This window comes from Acomys minous (assembly GCF_964271855.1).
Source record: "Acomys minous genome assembly, chromosome: 16".
Lineage (NCBI taxonomy): Eukaryota > Metazoa > Chordata > Mammalia > Rodentia > Muridae > Acomys > Acomys minous.
The window spans coordinates 26,785,125-26,812,110 of NC_140498.1; the positions used below are offsets into that span (position 1 = coordinate 26,785,125).

A 26,986-nucleotide genomic window follows, 5' to 3' on the forward strand; every position below is an offset into this window, starting at 1 on the left:
GTTAAAGTCCTGAAGACGCTGCTTGGCAACTCTCTCCCGAGCTTACTGCCCTCGGTCATTCTAGGCTTCACTCATTTCCTCACACTGCAGATCTGTCTAAATCAATGTTCTCTCCAGAAGGAGAAAACAAAAACAAACCAAAAAATGCTCGCTTGAATTATGACCTTTTTATCTTCTCAGAGGAAACTTTGTATTTCTACTTACACTAGACGATCACCTTGCTTGGAAAATTCTACTGGAATGCTTTCTTTAAAACAGTATTTCACTATGAAGCCCTGGATGGCCTAGAACTCACTCTGTAGACCGGGTTGGCCTCAACCTCGGAGACGGTCAGCCTGCTAGGAATAAAGGCCTGCACCAACACATGAAGCAAGAACTCACTGTGTAGCCTGGGCGGCCTCAAAGTCACTCGAACCCTCTTGCCTCTACCTCCCCAATGCTAGAAACACTAGAACATGCCACCACACCTGGCTGAACGTTATTTACAAACTCTACAGTCACAGATTATGTTTTCCCTTGTAGCTTCTAAATAGCACAATGGTTTATGCCATAAAGGTACATATGCCAGAGCATCTGACTGTATTAGCAACACCAACTTTCCAAGTACTATTATAACAAAACATCCCAGATCACTACACAGTGCTTTAAATTACGTTTTAGGTGACTCTTGGCTTAAATCAAAGACAACCAAATAAACAATTACTTTGACCTAAAACAGTACTCCGAAAGACCTACAAAGATATTTCCCTTATAAGCCCTCTACCACACGGTGAGCTTTCAGACTGTCATATCAGACTGTCATATTCAGATGACAGTTTCTGTTTGCAGGAAAGAATATGCACTTTTTATTTTATTGTGTGTTTATTAAAATCAAAAAGCATTGACTAAGTTCCCCAGGGAAAAAATTTTTTTATTTTCTTTCCCAGAAATATTCAAGTATCAAGCGTTAAAAAGCTAACCTCCAAATTTCATTAATCTTTAGTATTAATTCTGTAGTAATTAATATATCTCACACTGGATTTTAGAAATCCTTTTTGTCTCTCAAGTAAGTACCAAACTGAAATTATATCAAATTTAAAAAACCAAAAAGCTTGGAAGCAACTTAATTTCTGAGATCGCCTTGCCTCCACAGGCAATCAGACTACTTTCACAGCATCCAAGAGGCAGAGGCAGGCAGGGCTCTTGAGCTTGAGGTCAGCCTGGCCAGCCAAAGTGACTTAGTGAGACTCTTTTTCAAAAGGCAAAACATCTTAGGGACAGATGGACCATGCAGAAAAATCGGAAGTTAGATTACTAGCCCCAAAATCAGTGATATCTGAGGCAGAAGACCAAACAGAACAGACCAATCATGATTACTTAATTTTTTAATGCATGTGACAATTTATCAAGGTTAAAAATGAAAAAAAACAAAACAAAACAAACCCCCCAAAAAACCTTAAAGCATGAACAAGAGGCTTGTGGGAACTAGAGTTCTATCAGATGGCATTACTACAGAGCCTCACAGAACGTCCTACAATCTGAATTTCACCTATTCTCAGATAACATTCCCTGACAGGGCAAATAAAAAACTAAGTTTGGTTTCTCACCTTTTCAAATTACTATTACAAAGAATAATTTCCTACTATTTTGAAACTGATCAAAGCTTTTTGAGAAACACACACAAATAATTTGGATTTAGTTGATTTTATTTACAGCTTTTTTTTTTTTACATTTCAATGCATTACACAATTACATTTCTCATTTTCTGACCTGCAAACAGATTACCTTAAATGGAAATGCTTCTTAAAAACTATCAAATTAGGTACATCCAAAATACAACAATTACACATGACATTATTTCACAAAGTGTAAATTACTAAGGCTAGTCCTAAGAATTTAGGAACAGCCAGTCAGAAGAAAGCTGACCAAATTTTCACTCAACTATTTATATACCCCAAATAAAACTTATCTAAACTTCCCAACCACAAGTCTGACAGTTTGTTATATCCCCATTGGACAAGAGAGTGGTGACTCAAACCTGTCCAGTCTTAATAGTTTTCATCCCAAATACTGGGCAATGTGTACAGCCTGGTCTATATAGCTAAACAGCAAGCATCCCAATTTGTCATAGCAAGCATCTCAGTTTGTCAAACAACCAATATCAAACTTTTATACCATCATGTGCATAGAAAGTCTAAGTGTTTGCTAATTATAAAACAAGTAGTCATTGAATATCCACTGTTCCCCCAGCTCCAGCCCTTACTAAAACCCAATATGCAACCTGTGTCACACGGTGACAGGCAATAGTTTATACATAAGTATATATATACAATAGGTACAAAAGGCAATAACAGTCCCTGCAAAAATTCAGTTTCATTTGAGGCTATGGCTTCTACGCCTTAGGATGGTTTTAGACTTCAAAACTGGAAAATACTGCTAAAAATCTCACTTCCTTAAGAGAAAATTTGAAAGCATGTTCAGCTTTAAGCTTCTTAGTCTAAAAATGGCTATAAAGTATAAAAAGCCAACTGAGTGCCATTTCTCTCCAGTTTGGCCAAGCTAGCTGGTGGAAATGATTCCTAATTAGCCAGGGAGCTGTGGCCGCTCCAGCAGTGCTGGCCTACCTTACTGTCCATGTTCACGTTTCAAACTGTGTCAACAAAGCCCGCACTTCAGGGGTCAACTGCTTAGCAGCCTTAGCTGCCTCTGTGATAGCCCTGCGATACAGACCCTTTCTCTTCTTATTAAAACGTAACTGGAAGTTTTCTAGAAAGGGGGAGAGCTGTGAAAGAGCAAGGAAAGATGTTGTTGGGGAAGCAAACCATGAAATACAGGCCTCTTGTCGGGCTAAAAGGCCGTTATCTTTCCGGCTTACAGTTATGGTAAGAATACGGGCTGGCCACCATGGGAAGCCATAGATCTTGGCCCAAACAATGTCCCCTACACATATGGTCCTGCCATCTGGTGTGATGCATTTAGAGACATTTTTGGAAAAGATTTTCATTTTCAAGGAATTACTGAGGCTTTTCTCTTCCTTTGAAGAGGAGGATGTGGAAGAGGTGGAAGGTGCATGCATACAACAGCCTGGAGGAAAAGCAAAGCTCTCAGAAGAGCTACACTCAGAGTTGGAGGATTTCAAATCATCCATGCTATCAATGCTACATACTGAAGCACTGGAAGATTCAGCCTTCTCTTGATTTAGGGTCAAGTAAACCGAGATATTGCTTTTGCTGCCCTTTTTGCCCAATGTCTGCAGTTCCTCCTGCTCACCAGGCACATGCATCCTGCTTGTGTCCTGAACCTCACTCGTGGCCTCTTCCGGGCCTTCTGAGGGACTCTGATTTTCTGAAGGGGCCTCACCTGCTGAGCGGGTGGAGGTGCAGCGAGACTGCGGCTTAGGGGCCAGCTTGCCACTCCGAATTTTCTCCAGTCCTGTCTTCAGAGAAGAGTCATTTTCTTCATTCCTGTATCTTTGTGGTTTTAAACGCACTCGAGGTGGGAGGGAACCTGAGCTAGGATTTTGATAGCGACGTGTGAAATGAACTTTTGAGTGTGCGTTTTTGGAAGTGGAGGTTTCACTTTGCTTCTTTTGTGCCTTTTCTTTGGCAATTTTCAATACTTCCCGAGCTTTTGCATGATCCATGTTCTTGCTCTGGAGCACTTTCTTGGTACTTAACTGAGCTTTTGACGTATTTGCTTGAGCAGAGACTTTGACTACTCTGCCTCTGCTGTGAGCAATACTGGAAACCCTCACCACAGTGTTTCTTCTCTGGCTTTCATTTTGGTTTTTTCCATCCACTTTATGGTCAGTTTTCAGTTTTTTGTTCACAGTAGCTACACTGTCATTTCTCCGTTTTTTATCTTCATACCTAGAAGTATCACTGCTACCTTTCCTAATTTCCTTCTTTTCTGCAACAACACTGTTTTTACACTTATCACACAGGACTTGCCTGGGCCGTAGCTTAATTGCATTCATTATTGAAGTGGGTTCTTCCCTGTACATTTTTCGTTTGGGTCGCTTAATTTTCCGAGGAGGCGGCTGAGGTATTGATTGGTTATATGTGTCCCTGATAAACAAGGGGGGAGGATAAGGTGCTCCTTCGTGGAAGAGAGGGGGTGGTTTGGAAGTCCACAGGTGCTCGGGAGGAGAGACTGGAGAAAGCTCATCGGGAACAGCACCATTCACGTCCCGCTTCCCGTCTATCCCTTCTTGGAATGTGTTACTTTGGAGCTGCATGGCGTCCGGTTTGTCCTTATATTCCCTTTTGGGAAATACTGTCACAGGGATCCCATGGGGCCCAAACCTTTGAAGGAAATGGAAGAACAAAAGGAAGCTAGTGAGTTAGCATCTGTAACTCAACATCTTTAATGTAAACAACTTCGTATGTATCTATATATGTACCATATAAGCATATATCAAACAACAAAAATCATAAGTATACTATTGCTGTCTCCAAAGTAACAAAATCCCCATTCGTTTGGTTCTACATTTTAGGGAAAACCAGAAATAATCCTAATGGTTACCCGAAACAATACCAGAATAGCTGGCTTTAAATTAATCTTTCTGTTATCAGATAGATTAATAGGAAATGCCATGTGGTATTATACTCACGGAACCATGTACATTTTTCAGTAAATGCAGCCATGCATTAGATATAATCATTTCCCTCTGGTCATAACATCTCACAAAAGCATAATAAAGGCAGGGTGGTGACACCTGTCTTTAATCCCCAAACCCAAGATGCTAAGGCAGAGAGACTTCAAGTTCCATACCAATTTGAACAACAAGGAATTCAGATGTTCAAATTATTTCCAATGCTGGCAAGCATAGAGCTGTGTGGTTTCAAAGTCTGTTGTTTTTATTAGTTTGCATGTATGGGTGTTTTGGCTCCATGCTCATCTATATGTACCATGAATCCAATGCCATCAGAAGCCAGAAAAGATTCGCTGGGACTAGAGTTACAGACTATTATGGGCTACCATGTAAGTGCTGGCGATTGAACCCAGTTCTGGAAGAGCAGCCTGTGTTCTTAACTGCTGAGTCATCACTTCAGTGTGGTTACTGTCCCTTTAAGATCACATTCTACATTCAGAAATAATTTCAGCTGGGTAGAGTAGCACATATCTGTAGTGGCAGTACCAAGGAAGGGGTGACAAAGCATTGAGTTCAAAGCCAGCAAGGCCTCTTGTCTCCAAGAGGAAAGCAAAGGAAAAAGAAAGAAGAAAGGAAAAGCAGTATTTTCAAATTTAAATACAAGTTTAAAACCAGTTTGTTTATGCCTAGACAGATCCAAGCTTCAGTAAGAAAGGGGAATAAGTAAAAAATGGGCACCAGTAAGAACTGCCCCTCAGGCAAACTTGGAAATGTAAATGGTTTAATGTACCTTGGCTTAAATAAAGACACTTAAATTTGCTATATTTGTTGCCTTCACATAAAAATGAAACCATATTCCTAGTTATCTTAGTTTATGTCAGCATGCTTAAACACCAAGATGACATCACATCACCTGGCATAAGACAATGCTAATGCCAGGTTAAAGAGAACCAAAGTCAGCACCAGCAGGCTATCCAATCAGGAAGCACACTGTAAACTGGATGAAAATGTTTTCTATAGGTCAGTTTTTTCAGTGAACAAGTTTTTGAGGGTTTCTGCTTGTTTTTTACATCCCGATCATCCTCTTAAATGCTCTCCATAAGGTTCAGAATAACTTGTTAAAAATAAATCTTTGAGGCCAGGCGTGGTGGTGCGCACCTTTAATCCCAGCACTCAGGAGATAGAGGCAGGTGGATCGCTGTGAGTTCGAGGCCAGCCTGGTCTACAAAGCGAGTTCAGAACAGCCAAGGCTAACAGAGAGACTCTGTCTCAAAAAACAAAAACAAAACAAAAAATAAATCTTTGGCAGGGATCAGTGGCACATGCCTGTAATCCTAGCACTTGGGGAGGCAGAGGCAGGAGATCTCTGTGAGTTCGAGGCCATTCTGTTCTATAAAGTAAATCCAGGACAGCGAAGACTACAAAAAAAAATAAAATAAAATAAAATAAAATAAAATAAAATAAACCCTGTATCAAAAAACCAAAAACCAAAAACAAACAAACAAAAAAAGAGTAAATCTTTAGTCAGTCATGGTGGCTCATGCCTTTAATCTTAGCAACCAGAGGCTGAGACAGGAGGATGTCTTTGAGTTCAAGGTTAGGCTGAGTTCTAGGACAGCCAGGACTATAGAAACAGATCCTATTTCAAAAACCCAAATAAACAAAAAAGATAGGATCCTCTTGGGGCTGGAGAGATGGCTCAGAGGTTAAGAGCACCACCTACTCTTCCAAAGATCCTGAGTTCAATTCCCATCAACCACAGGGTGGCTCACAACCATCTATAATGAGATCTGGTGCCCTCTTCTGGCATGGATATGTACATGCAGGCAGAACATTGTATAAATAATAAATCTTAAAAAAGGAGGAGGGGGAGGGGGAGGAGGAAGAGGAGAGGAAGGAGGAGGTAGGATCCTCTCATGTTTCTCCCTACAAAAATATATCTTTGGTCTAAAGAACTTAAAAATAATAATCTTAATGATTTTTTTAAAGTTGTGTTTCACTATGTATTCCAGGCTGGCCTAGAAGTTGCTTTGTAGTAAAAGGTGGCCTTAAACTCAAATCTCTTGCCTCTGTCTCACAAGTGCTGGGATGACAGGCATATGCCAGCACACTCAGTTGATCTAAAGTGAAGTTTTCAGAGCTATTATCAACTATAAGTTTGAGGTTTGCATATATAAAGTAAAATAAGTGAGTTCCCAGATCATAGATTCAGGTAATCCTCAACAAATTCATCAACAAATGTTAAGCATAAATTTCACTTCATTTAAATAGTTTTATAGGTTACTAATATAGAACTTAAAATTCTCATACTTTACCCATCAATTACTTACAACTAGATTGAATTTTTTTTTAATTTTTTAATTTATTGTAAACTGAGGGGTGGAGGCATGGTACACATGCACGCAGATGTGTAGAGGCCAGGAGGCCAGGTGTCAGATCCTCTGCAGATGGAGCTGCAAAGGGTTGTAAACAGCCTAACATGGGCTCTTGGGAACCAAACTTAGATCTGCTGGAACAGTTTTAAGCGCTCTTAACCACTGAAACATCTCCCTGGAACAAAAAATACGTAAATAATTACAAAATTACCTCGAGAGACCAGAAAATAAATCACTTTATGAAAAAAAGAAAAGAGCGATCACATATCCTCACTCATCTCAGCCATCATGTTAGCACCTCACATGGACAGTGAGACACTGGTTACAAAACTCGTTTCAAGAGTCGCACTATGATTAAATGAAGATGTGTGTCTCAGAACAGTGGCAGTAATACTCGTAACGACAGCATGTGTGTTTCGTGTATGTAGAGATGCCCAGACATGAGTATGTATTCTTGGGCGGCGAAGCAGGAGGAGGAAGAAGAGGAGTTCAACACGGTGTTAGATGCCAGAGGCCCTGTCTTACCACCCCACCCCTCCTTTCCCTTCCTGACAGACACATACAAATGTTTAACTAAGCCTAAATTTGAAAGCTGTTAGCCTAAGACACCAAAAGACTATACTGCAGCATTACTAAGAATATATCGAAGCATTAACCTAAGCAGTAGCACACACTTACAACCCAAGCACAATCAAGGCTGGGGCCAGCCTGGAACACACAGTGAGATCCTGTTTTAGTAAGCAACGGACTGGGTATATTCAACAGCTGTAGGATCCTGGCCTCATGCTTGATTCTCCAGCACTACCAAAGAAACATAAAGTAGCAACATGATTACAGTATTTTTAAAGTCTAATTTCTCCACCAGTCAATGAATATCTTCATCACAATCCCCTGGGGGTGTGAAAACAGAATCCTGCTCTGTGTAATGAATGGCACTGAATCCTTTTTTGTTTTTGTTTTTGTTTTTGTTGACAGGAGTCTGGCTGTCCTAGACTCGCTTTGTAGACCAGGCTGGCTTCAACTCACAGCAATCCCCTGCCTCTGCCTCCCTGAGTTCTGGGATTAAAGACTTACAATACCACGCCGAGCTAGGCACTAAATCCTAAATCTTCCCTAAATACAACTATAATCTGAATTTTCCATAAGCACTGTTGCTTACATTTTTCTAAAGCAGACGTCTATGCTCTCCAAGGAGCAACCTTAGCAGAAGAAGGTGGAATGGAACCTCTTGCACGAGCTTCTGACGCTCTGGGAACTGGGTGGTCTGCACAGTATCTTCTTCCTACCAAGTGCAGGCCAGCACTCAGACACTGGTGACTCACGCTAAACCTTTCCCCTCTTTAGTCTATAATTACCACAGAAAGATTCTGATTAGGGGCACAGCTGAATGGCAGAGCGTGCGTTAGCATGTGCTAGATGCATGGGATTCAATCTTCAGCACAGAGGCAGAGGGGGAGCGGAAGGGGAGAGGGAAAAGAAAAAGAAAAAAGAAAAATTCTGCCAGACACAATGGTACATGGTTGCAAAATCCAAAACCCAAGCAGTCCAGATGCTGAGACAGAAAGACCTAAATTCCAAGGCATCTTAGGCTATAGTGCAAGAGTCTATCTTTTAATTAAAAAAAAAAAAAAGACATAGTTATAGCTCACTGCTTGCCTGGGCATTGATCTCCAGCACCACATAAAATACAAATAATTTGTAAGGAAAAGTAGATAAAGATCCAAGACACCCTTGTACTGTCTTTGCACTTCCTGTGGCTACAATTATTTAAAATTGTTTTCAACAAGTAGTAAGTTCCAACGTTAAAAGAAGAGAAGAACATTGGTGTTTTAACATGCTTGTTAGTCAAGGCAAGAGACATCAGCGAAGAAGCCCAGTCTAGGAGTTTAGGAATGTAGCTCAGTGGATAGAGGGCTAACATAGCAAGTTCAAAGCCCTGAATTGGAGTCCCAGCAAGGCAAATGCTAGGCACAGTGACCTTGCTTACACTAGTAATCCTAGTATACTTGGGAAGTGAAGGCAGGAGAGCCAAAAGGTCATAAAAGACCCTGTCAAACAAACAAAGAAAAATCTGGAATGCTTCCAGGAATAAATAATGGTGTCAACTGTCAAAGTGATCTGAACTGTGAATAGGGGCACGCAGGAAGGTCCTCTGTGGTCTATATCCAAAATCCAAAAGCAGAAAATGGTTTATTTCAAATGGTTTATATTCACTCTAGGATTTGGATCCCACTTAAGATTAGGGTTTTATTTATGATTTTGCTCATAATTTCTAGTATCACTAATCAATCCTAAACTTAAATTCACATTGTTTCTTGGGTTAAGCTTAGAACCATTATTCAAATTCCTTTCCAGGAGAATATGCGAAGAAACCTAATGTTTATCAACAACTACCTATTTTATTTTAATTTTATTTATTTATTTATTTATTTGGTTTTTCGAGACAGGGTCTCTCTGTGTAGCCTTGGCTGTCCTGGACTCACTTTGTAGACCAGGCTAGCCTCGAACTCACAGTGATCCACCTGCCTCTGCCTCCCGAGTACTGGGACTAAAGGCGTGCGCCACCACGCCCGGCTAACTACCTATTTTAATCAGGTATGTTTCTGGATTTATTGTTTTAATTTTGGGTTTTTAAGGCACAGTCTTGTTTGTAGCCCAGCTTTACCTGGCGCTCACTATATAGCTCAAGCTGGCTTTTAACACGTGGCCTCTTAGTTCTGGATTATAGGAATGGCTCCTCTTGTATTTCTAATTCTTACCTCTGATGTGGAAAGTTCAGTTTGTTCATTTAATGACAGCAATGTTTACCTGTACGAACTTATCAGTACTCTCAATCAACTCACTTCTGACCTTAAATTATTTTCCTTCTGTGTAGAGCACTTCAACAGAACACAAATGACTCTCATTTGTTCCCCTCCAGTTCTTTTTGCCAAACAAAGGCAGAAGGAGAAATGCCAAGGAACTATCATCTACAGACGGGCACAGGCGTTGAAACAGACTAATCACTCAGGGTTAGCCGAAATAGGCCCAAGTGCTCCAGATGCACCAAACTACCCTGTCAGCAAACAGGTCAACAACAGCAAAACTGAAGTCTCCTACAACAGGGGGGAAAGGTTAAGCACTTGAAAAGTAATATCCAGACTTACTTTATTCCAAGCAGACATGTTTAAAAACCACCTCTCCAGGTACTGGAAAACAGATCTGACAGTAAACTAAAGCTGCAGAAACTCGAGCTGAGTTTAATCTCTAGAACCACAGAAAAGGCTGGATGACATGGTATGTATATAGTCCAAATTCAGGAGGAGACACAAACTCAGCCTAATCAGTGAAGCTCAGGTTCCAGTGAAACCCTGTCTCAAGTGCCTGCATTGGCGGTTCAGTGGTAGAATTCTCACCAGCCACACGGGAGGCCTGGGTTCAATTCCCGGCCAATGCTGTTTTCACTGGGCGTGGTGGAAATAACACCTGACATTGACCTCTGGCCCCTACACACATACATGAACTTACACACACACAACAAAAGACTAGGTTACAAAGACATGAAAGTCTGAAGCAAGCTTATTTTGCTTCACATTTCTTTTTAAGATTTGGTTAGGTCAATATTTAATCAGGACAAATGAAATTAATTCAATAGAATTATGCAATAGAATTGATGCAATAGAAAAATTTACCAAGAAAATTACATCCATTCCCTTTAAAAAAAACAATTACCAATTGAGTATAGAAGTGCATGCCTGGGGGCTGGAGAGATGGCTCAGTGGTTAAGAGCACCACCTGCTCTCTCAAAGGTCCTGAGTTCAATTCCCACCAACCACATGGTGGTTCACAACCATCTGTAATGTGATGTAATGCCCTCTTCTGGCCTGTGGGTGTACATGCAGGCAGGAACACTGTATACATAATAATAAATAAATAAGTATTAAAAAAAAAAAAAAAAGAAGTGCATGCCTGAATCCTAGGATTCTGAAGCTACATGAAGCCTGATCAGCAAACAAAAATAAAACACTATAAATCATGTCACTTTGCTACACTATGGATGAGCCTCAAGAAGGTACTCAAGTCTACTTACTGGATATTCTTAAGTAAGCAGCCTCCTATATCCAGGTCACTTTCCAGTTTCAGTAGCCCACATAATAATTTTGTTACAGTGTATTGTCCTAGTTATCATTAAAGCCTTACTTTCTCAAAAATAAAACTTTATGTTAATATGTTGATTATAATTTTAGGCTAGACATGGCACACACGCCTGTAATTAAACCCCAGAATTTGTGAGGTAGAATCAAGAGGACCAGGTTGGACCTGACTCTGATTCTAGGCACCCATGTCAAATGGCCCACAACCTCCTTATAATTACAGCTCCAGGGGATTCTATGGCTCTGGCCTCAGTGGCACCTACCACCATAGAGCAGCACATACAGATAAGATTGAAAAATAGAGATGGGGGATCCAGGGTCAAGGAGTGATGGCGGCACAGGAGTGGGGTTGGGTGGGAGTGGTCAGCGCCATCAAGCTGCAGAAACAGCAAGTGCATGAGTCAGTAAACAAGTCACCTTCAAGTACAACCAGTGGAAGCTGCACTGGAGGCTGGACATGGACAAACAGATGGACAGACACCAGGAGGCGCTGTACCATGGCAGAGTCTGATATGCCAGATGAGGTCAACAAGAATGAACAGTTGGAACTGAATAATCAAAAGGAAGACCGAAAATCAGGGGGCATCCTGATTTTTTGGAGTCCTGCACAAACCCCAGAGGGCATTATCCAGGAGCTGCTAGCAACGTGCCGGTCTGCACAGGCAGCCCCAGCCCAGTCTCTCAGAGGACCAAAGCCTGAGCCACTGTCAAGACTGGACCAGCACTACCCCACCCTGACTGTTGCTTGCATTCCTCCACTCCCAAAGCCCCCCAAATCCATAATCCATATTGTTATTTAATGGTTCTGTGACAATGTTTCTTACTTGTATTTAATAGTTCTGTAACAGAAAAAGAATACACACACACACACACACACACACACACACACACACACACACACACGTTGGCTACAATGAGTTCAAGACCAGCATGTGCTACCTAGACCCAGTCTCAGCAATAATAATAACAAAATAACTTAACCCCAAGTGACGTTTTAATTCCCAGAGAAGTCTAGGAAATAGAAAGCTACAACCTATCATATTCTAGCGTTCTGTGCTTTAGACCATTATCACTGCATCATCTCAGTCTGCTCACAGAGCAGCTTTACTGCACAGCACAACGTGTTTATCAACAGATTCAAAGTTCTTTAGTTTCTCTGTAAAAATGAAATGCAAGGAACAGGCAACTTTGATAGCTCAATAACTAACATTTTAGTATTTTAGCATTGGTAGATCTGTATTTTAATAAATATCTATTACCTAATATAGTAGGGATTTAAGTAAGTTATCAAGACTATGAAATCCACTTGTAGGATCATTGTAAAATATAATTAGTATTGAAATGTGTTGGCTCTGTTTATTAACAATTAAACTTTATTAAACAACCCAACTAGCATATATAAGAAGGAAAAAAAAGGTTAAAGGGACAGAAGAGTAAACCTTCTGGAATCTGTTTTTCAGGACGGGTTCTTAGGTGTCTCTGTCCTGCGAGCTGGTCTGGTCCCCTTCCTCTCTCTCCGCGTGCCCAGATTAAGCTTTGTCACAGAAATGTTTGAAATAATAATTAGAGGGACTAAATATAACTCAGTGATAGGGCCAAATAACCATGTGGCCCTGTTTATCAACATCCCCCAAAACAAGTAAGTACTTTCATTAGAACTTCATCTACAAGCTTTATACTTTTTAAAACTTGAGACAGTGTCTAAAAATTATAGTTTATAGACAGTGTCTCACTATGTAACCTAGCTGACTTTGAACTCATGATTCTCCTGCCTCAGGAGTACTGGGAGTACAGGCACATGCTACCTAAACTCTGTGTTGTTAAATAAAGGAGTAAATACTATTAGTTTAATCAGTGCCTAAAACAGAATAAAATAACTAAGTTACACTTAATGGTAACAACTGTGGAGACATACTTATTTTATTTAACTTCAAATTAGCTATTTGCCAAAGGTTTTTAAATCATATAAACTTGAAAGACTTTTGGGTCAGTACCCAAAAATAAGAAAATAAACTTGTAAGTGTATAAAGAAAAAAAGCTTCAGTTTTCAGGCATCCACTGGTGTGGTGGTTTGAGTAAAATTGGCCACACAGGCTCATATAGGTGTGGCCTTGTTGGAGGAAGCGTCACTGGGAGTAGGCTATGAGGTTTCAAAGGCCCATGTCGACCGCAACCCCCACCCCCACCCCCACCCTCACTCATGCCTTTCTCTGTCTGCTGATCTGGATATAGTTTTCAGCTATTGCTCCAGAGTATCTGCATGCTGCCATGCTGATAATGGACTAAAGCTCTGAAATTTTAAGCAACCTCTAATTAAATGTCTTCTTTCCTAAGAGTTACCCTGGTCTCTTCATAGCAACAGAACAATGACTACGACCTAAGTTGATAGCAAGGACTAGGTAGTGCTGTGACAGGCCTGGCCATGTTGTTTGTTGGAAAACTATGTAAAACTTTGGTACCTTGAACAGGGCTAAAAAGTTTCGGTGGGGAAGAATATTAGTAAGTGGCCTGGAGACCATTCTTGTGCTATTTGGACCAAAAAAAAAAGGGGGGGGTGCTGCTTTCTGCCCTTGTCCTGAAAATCTGCCTGACACTAAACTAAAGAGTTTTGAACTAATAGCACTGACAGAGGAGATTTCAAGACAGCCTAGCATTGACTGTATTGTGTGGTGTGGTTACTGTGCAGATCTACAATGAAAACAAACACTTGGGGCAAGGCAAGGAGAAATACAAAAGGTACAGTTGGAGGAGAAAAGGAACCCAGGGAAGGTTTTGTTGGAACCAAGTGTTATGTCCCAGGAAACAAAAAGGTTAGAGACAAGCCTGATGCTAAGTGGAATAAAGGGAGTGGCATTTAAATAATCCCCTCTATCTATGTGGGATCCTTTTTAAGGTCAAGCATGTGATGTGCCTTTTGATTTTGATCTTACATGGGTTACAGTTAAGTGATTGCCGTGAGTCTCAAAAGAGACTTTAGACTTTTAAACAGTGTATAAGACTTTGGGAACTTCTGAAGTTGGACTGAACGCATTTTTGCATTGTATGATTGGCTACAAGCCTATGGGGGCCAGAGAGTGGAATGTGGTGGTTTGAATGAAAATGATCCCCATAGACTCATACCGGTGTGGCCTTGTGGAAGTGACTAGGACAACTGAGGATTACTCTACTTAAATACCTAGAAACAAAAGCAAGCAGGAGCAGAGAGTAGAAATGGTGGTTGCCAGGCAGAGCTGGGAAAAGAAAGCAGGGCAATCTGTTATCTAGTTTTAATTTGCAAGACAGGAGTGCTGCCCCAACAATGTAAACACTCTTCACATCACTTAGTGGTACACTCAAGGTTAGGCCAAACTCTGTATGTACTTTTACATTAAAAAAAAGAATTAATATGAAGCCAGGTTGGTGGCTCAATTAGTCTGAACCAGGACTGCCTCAGGTTCAAAACCATCCTGATCAACATAGTGATTTCCAGGCCAGCCTTGCCTACATGGATGAAAGTTGGTATCAAAGAGCAGAACAGGAGCTGGAAATGTGGCTCAGCTGATAAGAGTGCTTACCTAGGAAGCGCAAAGCCCTGGACTTGATCCTCAAAAATCAGGTATGGTGGTGTATTCCTGTGACAATACTTAGGAAATGGAGGCAGAAGGAACAGAAGCTCAAGGTCATCTCTGCTAGAGAGCAAATTCAAGAGATCTCCATCTCAAAAGGCAAACAAGCAACTAAAACATATTTAAGTAATAGCTATACAAATGTAGGAAATACAGTGTAAAGATATTTTATTTATCAGTACATGGAAAATAATTCCTCAGTAGAAACAAAACAGCACCTGGTAGTTCCAAGTATGGAACTCTGAAAACATTTTTTTTCTTTATACCTCCTGGAAGTAAATCTGACAAACCCAAATTGAGAAACAGTTCCTACAATTTATGAATCAGATTACAGCTAAATATACAATCATGATGGGGAGGGTGGAATAAAGGAAACAGGATGTAAAGTTGAATTTTAATAATGAAGGACAGTGTAATCATCAGAGGTTTTATCCAGCAACTGATGGGAGCAGATACCCACAGAGAAACATTAAGGGGAGTCCAGGGAATCCTGTGGAAGAGGAGGAAGAGGAGGAGGAAGAGGAGGAGGAGGAGGAAGAGGAAAGGTTGTAGGAGCCAGAGGGTTCAAGAACACCACGAGAAAATGGCCCACAGAATCAACTAACCGTTGGGTCATAGGGGCTCACAAAGACTAAACTGACAATCAGGGCACCTACATGGGCCTAACCTAGGCCCTTTGTATACATGTTATGGTCGTGTGCCTTGGTTTCTTGTGGAAAAGTAGGAGCAGAGGCTGTCTCTGATTCTTTTGCCTGCTTTTGAGACCCTTCTCCTCCTACTGGGTTGCCTAGTCTTACTGCAACTTTATATGTTTGGTTGATATCCACGGGAGGCCTGCCCTTTTCTGAAGGGAAAGGGGGGAGGAGGAGTGGATGGGGGGTGGTGGGCTGGGAGGAGGAGACACTGCAGTAGGGATCGAATATGTGAGAGATTAAATAACTTTTTTTAAATCCCAAAACAACAACCAAAAAAAGGAAGAAACAAAGAAAAGCAAGCCTGGAGGGATAGCTCGGTTGAGAGGCCCCAGGTTTGATTTCCAACACCCACATGGTGGTTCATAGCCATCCCTCACACACTACTAGTTCCAGAGGTATCTGCTCAAACATATGCGCAGGCAAACACTCACACATAACATAAAGTAAATCTAATAAAATTTCTATAGAAATAAAAAAGGAATGTGGGGAAAACTCCAAGACACAATCATGTAGGCACAAGTCTAATCGCAGCATGGGATAGGGGTGGGGGATGGGAGTGGGCAACAGGCTGGTAAACTCCAGGCCAGCCTGCATACTACAGCAAGAGCCCATCTTCAGCTAAAACTGGCAAGTATTTGCCATCCAAATCTGACGATGTGAATTTGATCTCCAGAAGCCAAGATAGAACGAACATAACTCCTCAAAGTTGTTCTTTGACCTCCACACATGCACTGTGGAACACATGAGCACTCATACAGATACACACACACACACACAATACACATAACAACAATAAAAATGTTTTTAAAAATCTGAAAAATACATATACCTGTGTGTGTGAGTATGTGTGTACATACAAACATATCTGAGATGGATGTTTTCAACCAAATGCTGAGAAGTTTAGGGAAAGATGTTTATATCAAGAATGGTACAACAGGGACTGGAGAGATGGCTCACTGGTTCAGAATGTGTGCTGCTTTTCCCGAGGACCTAAGTTTGTATCACATTACCCCTATCAGGCAGCTCACAACTACCTGTGACTCTAGTCACACTTTTGGCCTCTTCAGGCACCTATGTAACACACATGCATATACCCACACTAGATATACAAGTAATTTTTTTCTTCCTTTTTTTTCCAGGACAGGGTTTCTCTGTGTAGCCCTGGCTGTTCTGAAACTCGCTCTGTAGACCAGGCTGGCCTCAAACTCACAGAGATTTGTCTGCCTCTACCCAAGTGCTGGGATTAAGGGTATGCACCACAACTGCCCCGTCTAAACACATAATTTTTAATAATAAAAATAAAATCTCTCTCCTTTTTTGCTTTTTAGAGACAGGGTTTCCTCTGTGTAGCCTTGGCTGTCCTAGACTCACTTTGTTGACCAGGCTGGCCTCAAACAAGCAGCGACCTGCCTGTGCCTGCCTCTGCCTCCTGGGTGCTGGGATTAAAGGCGCACACCACCACACCTGGCTTATAAAAATCTCTTTTTAATGGTAAAAAAGGAAGGAAAGATGCTCAGTGGGTAAGAGCATCCTGCAGCTCTTGCAGAGATGCCCAGGTTCAGGTACCATATGTCAGCTTATAACTGTCTAACTCCAGTTCTCGGAGCTCCAGTGGCCAACCCTGGACTCCTATGCACCAAGCCACACACATAGTAAACACATACATGCAGTCAAACACCCACACACATAAAATAAAAAAATAAAATAGTTTTTTTTAAAGATTGATGAAACAAAAAATTAATAATAAGGCAATGGTACAAAGTTCTAAAATTTAGTGACTATCTGGGTATAGTGGTGCATGCCTATCATTTCAGAAGAGAGGTAGGAGAATCGGTGCGAAGTCATCCCCAGCTACATATCATGTTCAAAGCCAACTTGTGCTGTTAGATCCTGGGGGAAGAGACACACACAAATTAAAGACCCTAGGTAAAAATTTACAGTAGAGTTCTCTATGATGACTAAAAATTTCAAAATAAGCTGGATGTAGTGACACAAGCCTTTAATCCCAGCATTTATGGTTCTCTCTTAGTTCAAGGCCAGCCTGGTCTATAAAGGTAATTTCAGGACAGCCAAGAGCTATAATAAGGTGAGACCCTGTCTCAGAAACAAAAACAAAAACAAAAACAAAAACAAAGAAAAAGGAAGTAAAAGAAAGTTAATTCAAAAAAGAAAAAAAGAAAGAAAGAAAGTAAGTTAATTTAGACACATGGTTTGGGAACAGCACTTAGTAGGTGAAGTACTGCTTTACTGGCAAGAGAACAGAGTTTGATCCCCAGAACCATTTGCCACCCCAGCGCGGGGGAAGTGGAGGCAGGCAGACCCCTGGAGCTCACTGGCTAGCCACCCTGGTCTAAACTGCAAGCCCCCAGCCCTACTCAAAGCACAAGCCTGTCTCAGCTGGGCTGCTGGCCCGCACCTTTAATCCCAGCACTCAGGAGGATCATTGTGAGTTCAAAGCCAGCCTGGTCTGCAAAGAGAGTTCCAGGATAGCCAGGGATATTTTACAAACATATCCTGTCAAAAACAAGCAAAACAACAACAACACCTCCCCCCATCACAACACACACACAAGCCTGCCTTAAAGCATCAGGCAGGGATCTAGAAAGATGGCACTTACTGCTCTCCCAGAGGACCCGAGCTCAGGTTCCAGCACCCAAATCAAGTGGCTCAACAACAGTCTCTATCTAACTCTAGCTCCAGGGAATCCAACCCCTTTGGCCTCTACTATCACCTGCACTCACATGCAGATACATTCCCTAAACATAATTAAGAACAAAGCCAAAACTTCAGAACAAGGTCAACAATTCATGAGGAATGACACCTGATAATGAGATCTGGCCTCCATATGCACCTGCAAGCATATGTGTACATGTATGTAGGCAGGCATATGCTGTCTTATGGGTGTGTATAAACATACATTTACTACAGTGTTGTAGGGAAAATGAACACACTATTTAGATATCCCCTCCCAAAAATATATTAAAAATAGGTTTTTAAAAAATCTAATCTTGGGACTAGAGAAATGGCTCAAGATTTAAGAGCATAGGTTGTTCCTTCCAGAGAACCAGCGTTTGATTCCAGCAATCACATGGTGGTTTATAACTAGGTGTAACACTCTGGTGATCCAATATCCTCTCCTGACCTCCGTGAGTACCAGACACACAAATGGTGCACAGACATCCATGCAGGCAAAGCACTCAATACACATAAACTTAAAATATAAAGATTAAGAAATAATACTGAGCTAGAAATGGAACCATGATGTGTACTCAGTAAGTACACACACACCCCAAGCTTAGTGTGGGAGTAGCTCGAGCACGGTTTCTCTGTGTAGCCCTGGCTGTCTTAGAATTCACTCTGTAGACCAGGCTGGCCTTGAACTCACAGAAATCTGGCTGCCTCTGCCTTCCAAGTATTAGGAATAAAGGTATGAACTACCACCACCCAGCCAAATAAATAATCTTAATCTCAGTTTCACCAAAACTGTTTTTTCTTTCTTTCTTTTTGACGGGTTCTCCTTATATAGCCCTGGCAGGCCAGGAACTAGTTATATCTGTCTCTACAAAAGCTCATGAAAGGGGGAAAATTTTTTTTAATTGATGCTTATCTAGCAACTCTGACAACCTGGGTTTGATCCCCAGGACCTACAGTAGGAGAAGAACAGGTTTCCATAAGTTGTTTTTTGACTTCTACACACAAACCATAGCATGCAGCATGCACATGCTTACATGTACATCAGTACACAGCCACACATTCTAAAATAAGTTAAAAACAGGTCTTAGGATACAGGCCAGCAGGCTAAATACTGTCCCTGACATGCAGACAACTCTAGATTTAATCGCTAGCATGATATAAATTGAGTATGATGGTGCTTTCCTGTAATCCCAAGACTGGGGAGTTAGAAGATAGACCATAGGGAGTTCAAGATTCTCCTCCCACAGCTACTAGTGAACTCTAGGGCAGCTGGGATACATGAGACCTTGTTCTAAAATTAGAGGGCCACAGTGTGCTATGGTGACACAAACCACTAATCCCAACACTTGGGAGGCACAGGCAGGCAGATCTCCATGACTTCCAGGCCAGCCTGGTCTACATAGTGAGTTCCAAGCTAGCCAAAGATAAACAACAAGACCTTGCTCAAAACATACAAACACAAAAAAGGCCATGCAAGATGCTTCACAGTTCAGTGGGTAAAGGTGCTTGCCACCAAGCTCACAACCTAATTTAATCACCATAGTAGAAAAAACAAAATCCTGAGATCTGTCCTTTGGACTCAAGTCTCCAAAACACAATATAAAATAAAAGTTGGGGGTTAGTCGGCTGACAATGTGGCTACTGGGGTTAGAGTCAGTAACTGGTTGGGCTACAACAGAAGAACCACAAACTCCAGGTCAACCCAGGCAACAAAGTGACAGTGTTTCAAAATAGTCAGTGATGGAGTGCCCTTCTCCTCTAATGCCCATGAAGCCCTGGAGTCAATCCCCAGCACTGGCAAAAGAAAATCACCTGGGGAATCACAGCATATGTCAGCCATCTCAGCCCTGAAGAACAGAAAGAGGAAGATCAGGACTTCAGAGCCATGCTTAGCTATCAAGTTTGAGGCAAGTCTAAACTCTATGAGACCATGTCCCAATAAAGGAAAAAAACAAAACAAAACAAAACAAGAAATAAAAGAAGCAGGGCATGGTAGCCCATGCCTTTAATCCCGCACTTGGGAGGCAGAGGCAGGCAGATCTTCTGAGTTCGAGGCCAGCCTGGTCTACAAAGTGAATCTAGGACAGCCAAGGCTACACAGAGAAACCCTGTCTTGAAAAACCAAAAATAAATAAATAAATAAATATAAAAATAATAAAAATAAAAATAATAGTAAAATGAAAAAATAAAATAAAATAAAATTATCCAATTCCAGAACCTAGAAGCTAAGACAAAGGAGATTCCCTCCGGGTCCAAGACTAGACAAGGCAAAAAGCCTTGCCATATCTAACAACAGCCATCTTATTAATATCTTCCATTTATAACTTTAGGCAATTCAATTAATCTGGCATTGTGTCCATAAAGTTAAAGCTGAAAAACCTTTCCAAGTGCAATGAAACAATGTATACAACACAGAAGTGGCAACTGTAGGGGCTGGCAAAGAAATTCAGTAGGTAGAGTGCTTACCAAGCATAGGTGAAGCCCTGGGCTGGATCCTAATACCTCATAAAAATAAGAGGCCAGGTTCCCCTTTTCTGAGAAGGGGAGGGGGGTCAGGGGGAAGAGGATGGGACCTGGGGGAGAGGAGAAAGGGGCTGTGATCAGGGCATAAACAGAATATATAAATTAAAAAGAAAGAAAGAAGAGGCAGTAGCACCTATCTATAGTTGTACCATTCAGGAGACACAGGCAGGAGGATCCCGAGTTCGGGGTCATCCTCAACTACACAGCAACTGAAGCCTGCTTGAACTAAAGGCCTACCATATCCCAAGGGGGCAAAAGAGAAAGAACGAAATGCCAAGTGCAGAGTAGCTATTATAAAGAAAGACAGCTCCGCAGCTCTGTTAGGCGATATAAACACAAGAAGTGAAACTATGAAGTTAGGCAACGATATAAATTGACTCAAAGGAAAAAAGATTTTAAATTATAGACAACTTATACCTACAATGGGTAGCTAAATAAGAAACCACTTCCAGCCAGGTCTAGTGTCGCACGCCTTTAATCCCAGCACTACAGAGGCAGAGACAGGCAGACTGCTATGAGTTTGAGGCCAGCCAGGACTGTACACAGAGAAGCCCTGTCTTGGAAAACCTAAAAAAAGAAACCACTTCAAAGGTACATACCAGCTTTACAGCAAGAATCCAGATCTGCTACCCAAGTTGTACATCCTCCAAAATGCACTGCTTAGTTTGCAATTATACTCCATTCTAAATTAAAGTAACTTCTTGTAGCAGGATTAAGAAACGTAGGGCCGTGCCCCGGTAGTGCACGCCTTTAATCCCAGCACTTGGGAGGCAGAGGCAGGTGGATCTCTGTGAGTTCAAGGCCAGGCTGGTCTACAAAGTGAGTCCAGGACAGCCAAGGCTACACAGAGAAACCCTGTCTCGAAGGAAAAAAAAAAGAAAGAAAGAAAGAAAGAAAACTTACCCTTCTACTGTTTGAGTTAAACTATCCCTAAAAACCAGTATCTCCTAAATGGTCTTGCATCAGAATCACACCGAATTTAAGTCAAACTGATGAAAAAGGTCAAAAATCTGTGCGTTTAAAAATATATTTTATATGTTTGGGTGCTTCACCTACATGTATTTATGTAAACTACATGCATGCAGTGCCCTTGGAGGCCAGGAAGTTGGACCCCCCGGAGCAGGAGTCAGAAGGTTATGAGCTACCTGGTGAGTGTGCTAGGAACTAAACTTGTATCTTTCTGGAAAAGCTGAGCCATCTCTAAAACCCCAAAAATCTATATACTTTTTGAGAACTGCTGACTAAACTATGTTTAGCAAAGTCATTCTATATTAAACCCAAACAGAATATAACTAAGCCTTCACTTACTTCATCTGCCAGCCACTACAGCAAGCTTCTTTCTGGTAATGTGCATCTTAATTTAGGAATTTAGGCAGAACCAAGCCACTAAGAAATGCTGTGCTTGATAGGTCAAACAACTAAAAACATCTTTCACCTTTTACCATCTACAATCAGTTTTAACAGCGACGATAAACACTAACACTCAAACTACATAATAGCCCTCCCCACCACCAAAATAGCCCTTACCAACACAGTTTCATCACAACTTTAAAACACACAGTACAATATGGCCTTATTTACATGTAAAAAGCTGAAAATTAACCTTAATAGAAACTCCAGCCAAGTGCAGCCATGCCTGTAATCCCAGCACTCAAAAGGCTAAAACAGAAAAGATCATGGATAGTTTGAGGCTTGCCTCAAGGAAAGAAAAGCTTTACGTCCAATAAAGTATGTCTGGCATAGTGTATGTGTAATGCTTCCACTTACCTAATACGTAATACTTATAACACAGGTTTGTTATTCTAACACTCAGGAAGCTGAGGCAAGAACAGCTTCTGAGTTCAAGGCCTGCATGAGTATATGGTAAGCCTGTTAACAAAGACTTTTGGAAGTGCAGGAGGTTTTATATAATATAAAAATATACCTAATAAAATCGGTAACATACATTTGGGAACTAGGCAAGTATCTCCCTGAAATCCCAGGACTCTCAGGGAAGCTAAGGCAGAAAAGCTGCAAACCCCAGGTCAGCCTAGGCTACATAGTAAAAGCCTGTCTCAAAGCAAAAATTATCACAATTCTTTGTTCTCTGATTCAAACTAGATTTTTTATTTACCAATAGCTAATTATGCCCAGCCACCAAAACAGTCAGATTAAAGCAACATGCAATGAAGGAACTCACTCGGTACAGTATAGTAGTGAGCATCCAGTGTCCAGATCAGAAAGTGACTGGCACTTGTCTCTGCTACTTTACTTATTATACAAGCCCTCTAACACCTTTCAAAATAAGACATAATCACCAATAAATTTAATTGTTTTTTTAGCAATGTACAGCTCAACCCAACCTTCACACAAGCTACTCGAGGGCCTATGTCCTCAGCCTCAAAGCTTTAGTATGAACTACGGACACCACTACTCACTGCTCCACCAGAATGGCTGTATATTTTTCCCACCAAAAGTAGGGCTATTGCACCATACGTTTCATGGTCTCTGAAAAGAAAAGAAATCATTGTCTTGGTTTATATTTCCTTTAAAAACAAGTAAATGTCCTACAAATTTAAGATTCTAGCCACTAAATGCTTAAGTTTTCAAAAGAAATCATTTTAATTTTTAATAAACAGACCCCCATTCCCAGAATATGATACTTGTGCCACAAATTTAAAATATAAAAGCCTTTTTAAGTATCAGTGCTTACTTTATGATTCCTTAGTTCAGAGATTAGGAAATATTTTTTAGGGTTGCAAAGTTGATTTAAAACTATTTTTAAGATACTGCTAAATAAAATAATCCATCTGGACATGGCATACACCTAAAATCCTAACAGGAGTCAAAAAGTCCAATCTGAGCTACACAGCTAGTACAAGGCCAGCCAAAACTACACACAAGATCTTGTCTTTAAAAAAGAAAAAAAGAAAAAAAGAAAAAAAGAAAGAAAAAACCAGACATGGTAGCTCATGCCTGTAATTCCAGGACTAGGTAAGTACAAGCAAGAAGAGCCAGAGTTCAAGGCCAACTTAGGCTACATAAGCAAACAAAACTCATGTAGGGACTGTTCGTTTGGGTATGGACCAAGAAAGTCCACAGCAAAGTAAGAGATATCCATAACCACTGTAACTAACTGGAATTCCTATAACCCTGAGGATGATAATGGTAGTATGGTTATTTTTTAAAAGCCCTTATCTTTTCAAAGAGCTAAGATGAAATGTTTGTGTATATACCTGGGATATCATTCAAAGAGCACTCATTGGAGGCAGTTACCTGATTTAATATATTTGACTAAACTGTGATAAATGTTGAAGCAAGGCAGTGTACACATACAGGCTCATATTCCATGATAAAAGGGTCACCAAAAAAAGGACATCAGTAACTATTACTGTCTAAAATAATCAGATAGCTTACTAAGAATTCTTATTATATGCCTTAATTACAAAAGCTGAGATTGATGATAAAGAAAAGAAAAAATAAAATTCATGTGTGAAGCTAATTGATTTGTCATTAGTCAATGCTTACAGCAAGTAATGTAAACTGGTAAGGGAAGAGGGAATAAAACAGCTAGAGCAAATGTTTTTTGTTTTTCGAGACAGGGTTTCTCTGTGTAGCTTTGGCTGTCCTGAACTCACTTTGTAGACCAGGCTGGCCTTGAACTCACAGCGATCCGCCTGCCCCTGCCTCCCCAGTACTGGGATTAAAGGTGTGCACCACCATGCCCGGCAAGTAAATGAACTTTATGATTCACTTAAAGGTATTCAGTATTTTTTTTTTAATGCTACAACAAACAAAATTTGGCGGGTTTTGTTTATTTTTTACTTTTTGTGTTGGTTTGTTTTTTTCTAGACAGAGTTTCTCAGTGTAGCCATGGCTGTCCTGGACTCACTTTGTAGACCAGGCTGGCCTCAAACTCACAAAGATCCACCTGCCTCTGCCATCCAGAGTGCTGAATTTACTGGCATGCGCCACCACACCTGGCTCAAAACTTGTTTTTAACAAGATATTCAAACTACCCTCTTAGGCTACCTGTGTCATTGATGGCCAAGATCTCTAGAAGTAAGAGGCAATAGAGCTCATGTGCTGCTTAAAGAAAGGATATATTTTGAAAAGTGCCACTGCTGAAACATCACGGTTTGTATTTGTAGAAACTAGAGAGCTATGAAGTCACAGGATAATATAGTCTTCATCACAAATACAGTCTGTCAACAACATCGGTCTGTCCTTTCTGGTAAACTGGGAAATACAGTTTACCTGCATTATGCTTGTTTATTCTCATGAGAATTTGCCAAATAAATTACCCTCAAAAGAACTATAGGGGTAGAAGGCATGGTTAGTATGTCTGAGGCCTTTGATTCAATCCTCCTCACCAAAAAAAAATACCTAACTAACTAGATGCAGTAACTAACCCTCTTGAAGACTAAACAAAAGCACAAATACACTGACATAGTCTCCCAATTATCTCACTGGATGGGCAGGAACTCCAACTTCTGAAATTATTATCCATGCTCTCCTATATTCAAATAAAGAACACATACACTCTCCAGAGCAGCCTGATTCTTAGGGTATTCTGCTTTGCTTCAAGACCCAGGGCCCTTTGCAGCACCCTGCACAGCCACTGGAAATCAAGAAAAGCACTGAATCTGAAAAATACACATTTCTTTCCTTCCTGCTTAAAAGAAAACTTGTTACTCCATCTAACTTTTAACTTACATTTAAACCTTTACTTTGCCATTCATAAGCTAACCCACCAAATTAAATTGCCTCGCATATAAATGATACATTCTAACTTGTGTGATACACTGTCCGCCATTAGGAGCTCCTGTTATTTTTTTTACCAGGAAGTATAATGCAGTGGTCAATTCAAATAAGATACAAATTATTTTTAAAGTGTCTGTTGAATACAGTGTAGCCATGGCCTGAGTACAGTGGATAAAAAGTATCTCCCAGGGGTGGATATAACACAAAGGTAGGACACAGATGGCCTACAGTCTCAGCTACTGTGGGTGCTGAGCAGGAGGAAGGTTGAGACAAGAGCGTGAGCTTGAGCCCAGGAGTTCAAAACAAGACTAAGACTCCACGTCATTTCAAAAAGCTTCTCCAACAAAAAGAAAACATTATTTACAGGAAAGTGCTGTTAGCAAAATAGACCAAAACTCAAAATTCTAGTTCTCTAAAGCTTATAGAATGCGCACCTCAACATGAGAAAACACAATCCACTCTATTTCCAAACTTACCTTTTTGCACCTTTCTTTTGCAGATTTGAAATTCAGATTCTCACACAATCACTGGTCTCTTCTTCTGTTTGATTCAATAGCATACACATTAGAGTGTCTCTCTTGCTATTAAAAACATCAGTAGAAAGCACTGTCTAATTCAGCTTTCTAACTATGAAAACTAAAGCACTAATGAAAGCACTAACCCCAAATCACTAAAAGCAAATAATAAACGAAAGCAAACAAAAACCCTGAAGACTTACAAAGTATACAGAGTGACTGAACAGGCGCCCATCGCCCTCCCCAAACCATATTCCGACACAAATTTTAAGTAACTATTCCGAAATGGAAACAATTCCTATGACTTGACGGGAGGTCAAGGAATTTAAAAGTAAAGCATAAGCCAGGATATGGGGTATGATGGGAAATGCCTGTCATATTAGTACTTGGGAGAGGCTGAGTCAGGATAGTTACAAGCTCAAGGCAAGCAAGGACAACTTAATCCAGACCATGTCTCAAAAATAAAAGGAGGACAGTCTGGAGAAGGCTCAATGGTAGGATGCCTGCCTAACATGCGGGAGGCTCTGGGTTCAATCTCCAGTACAGGAAAAAAAAGAAATTAAAATAAACGCATAAACATATCAAACACACTAATAGACCATTTCCAAACAGGTGAGACACCAGAGTGTGTGTGCTGTTGCAGGAAACAGAATGGAGAGCCATGAATGGGAGTCTCTGCACTTCCTATCTGCAAAAGAAGAGAATAAAAAGGTTAACTCTAACCTGAAAACAGATTATCTTCAATACCTCTTTTAAAGCAGTGCCCAGAACATCTTAAATCAAAAGATGAAAACATACTGCTTAAGACAGGTTTGCAGATGAACTCTACCTTCAAGTTTAACTGTAAATATAGTCTCAGAAGTCATTCAAGATTCAATCCCAAGCACTGCCAAAGAAAAGTTAGGTTTATTATTTCTTTGTAAACCCACCACTCTGATACGAAAGGCTCAAAAAACAAGGGTCTCACCCCCGTCTGCAATAATTCTGTAAACTGTAAGTAAAATTAGCAAAATGTGCCTCCTTATTGAAGAGTCACCCTCCGAGGGACTACTTCCAGCAGTAAGAATAACGGTAAAAAAGGGTTCACTAACTCAAGGCTCTTCCTTTTTAAGAAACGAACAGGTAACCTT

The 26,986-nt window shown here is 40.7% G+C and overlaps 1 protein-coding gene across 9 annotated transcripts in view; it reads right to left on the reverse strand.

Moving 5' to 3' along the window:
* The window catches only part of PWWP2A (PWWP domain containing 2A), a 41,245-nt gene that overhangs the window by 12,989 nt on the left and 1,270 nt on the right, over positions 1-26,986 (reverse strand). For 3 of the 9 annotated variants that reach the window (XM_084761909.1, XM_084761911.1, XM_084761912.1), the window contains exons 2-4: positions 23,016-23,085; positions 22,202-22,257; positions 3,340-4,283 (exon numbers count right to left, since the gene is read on the reverse strand). In XM_084761909.1, coding sequence (XP_084618035.1) covers positions 3,340-4,283; positions 22,202-22,257; positions 23,016-23,085 — 1,070 coding nt within the window. Of the gene's footprint in view, positions 1-1,667; positions 4,284-6,903; positions 8,093-22,201; positions 22,258-23,015; positions 23,086-25,817; positions 26,541-26,986 lie in introns of those variants that run through there. The other 6 variants (XM_084761907.1, XM_084761913.1, XM_084761915.1 and 3 more) reach the window with 6 other exon arrangements.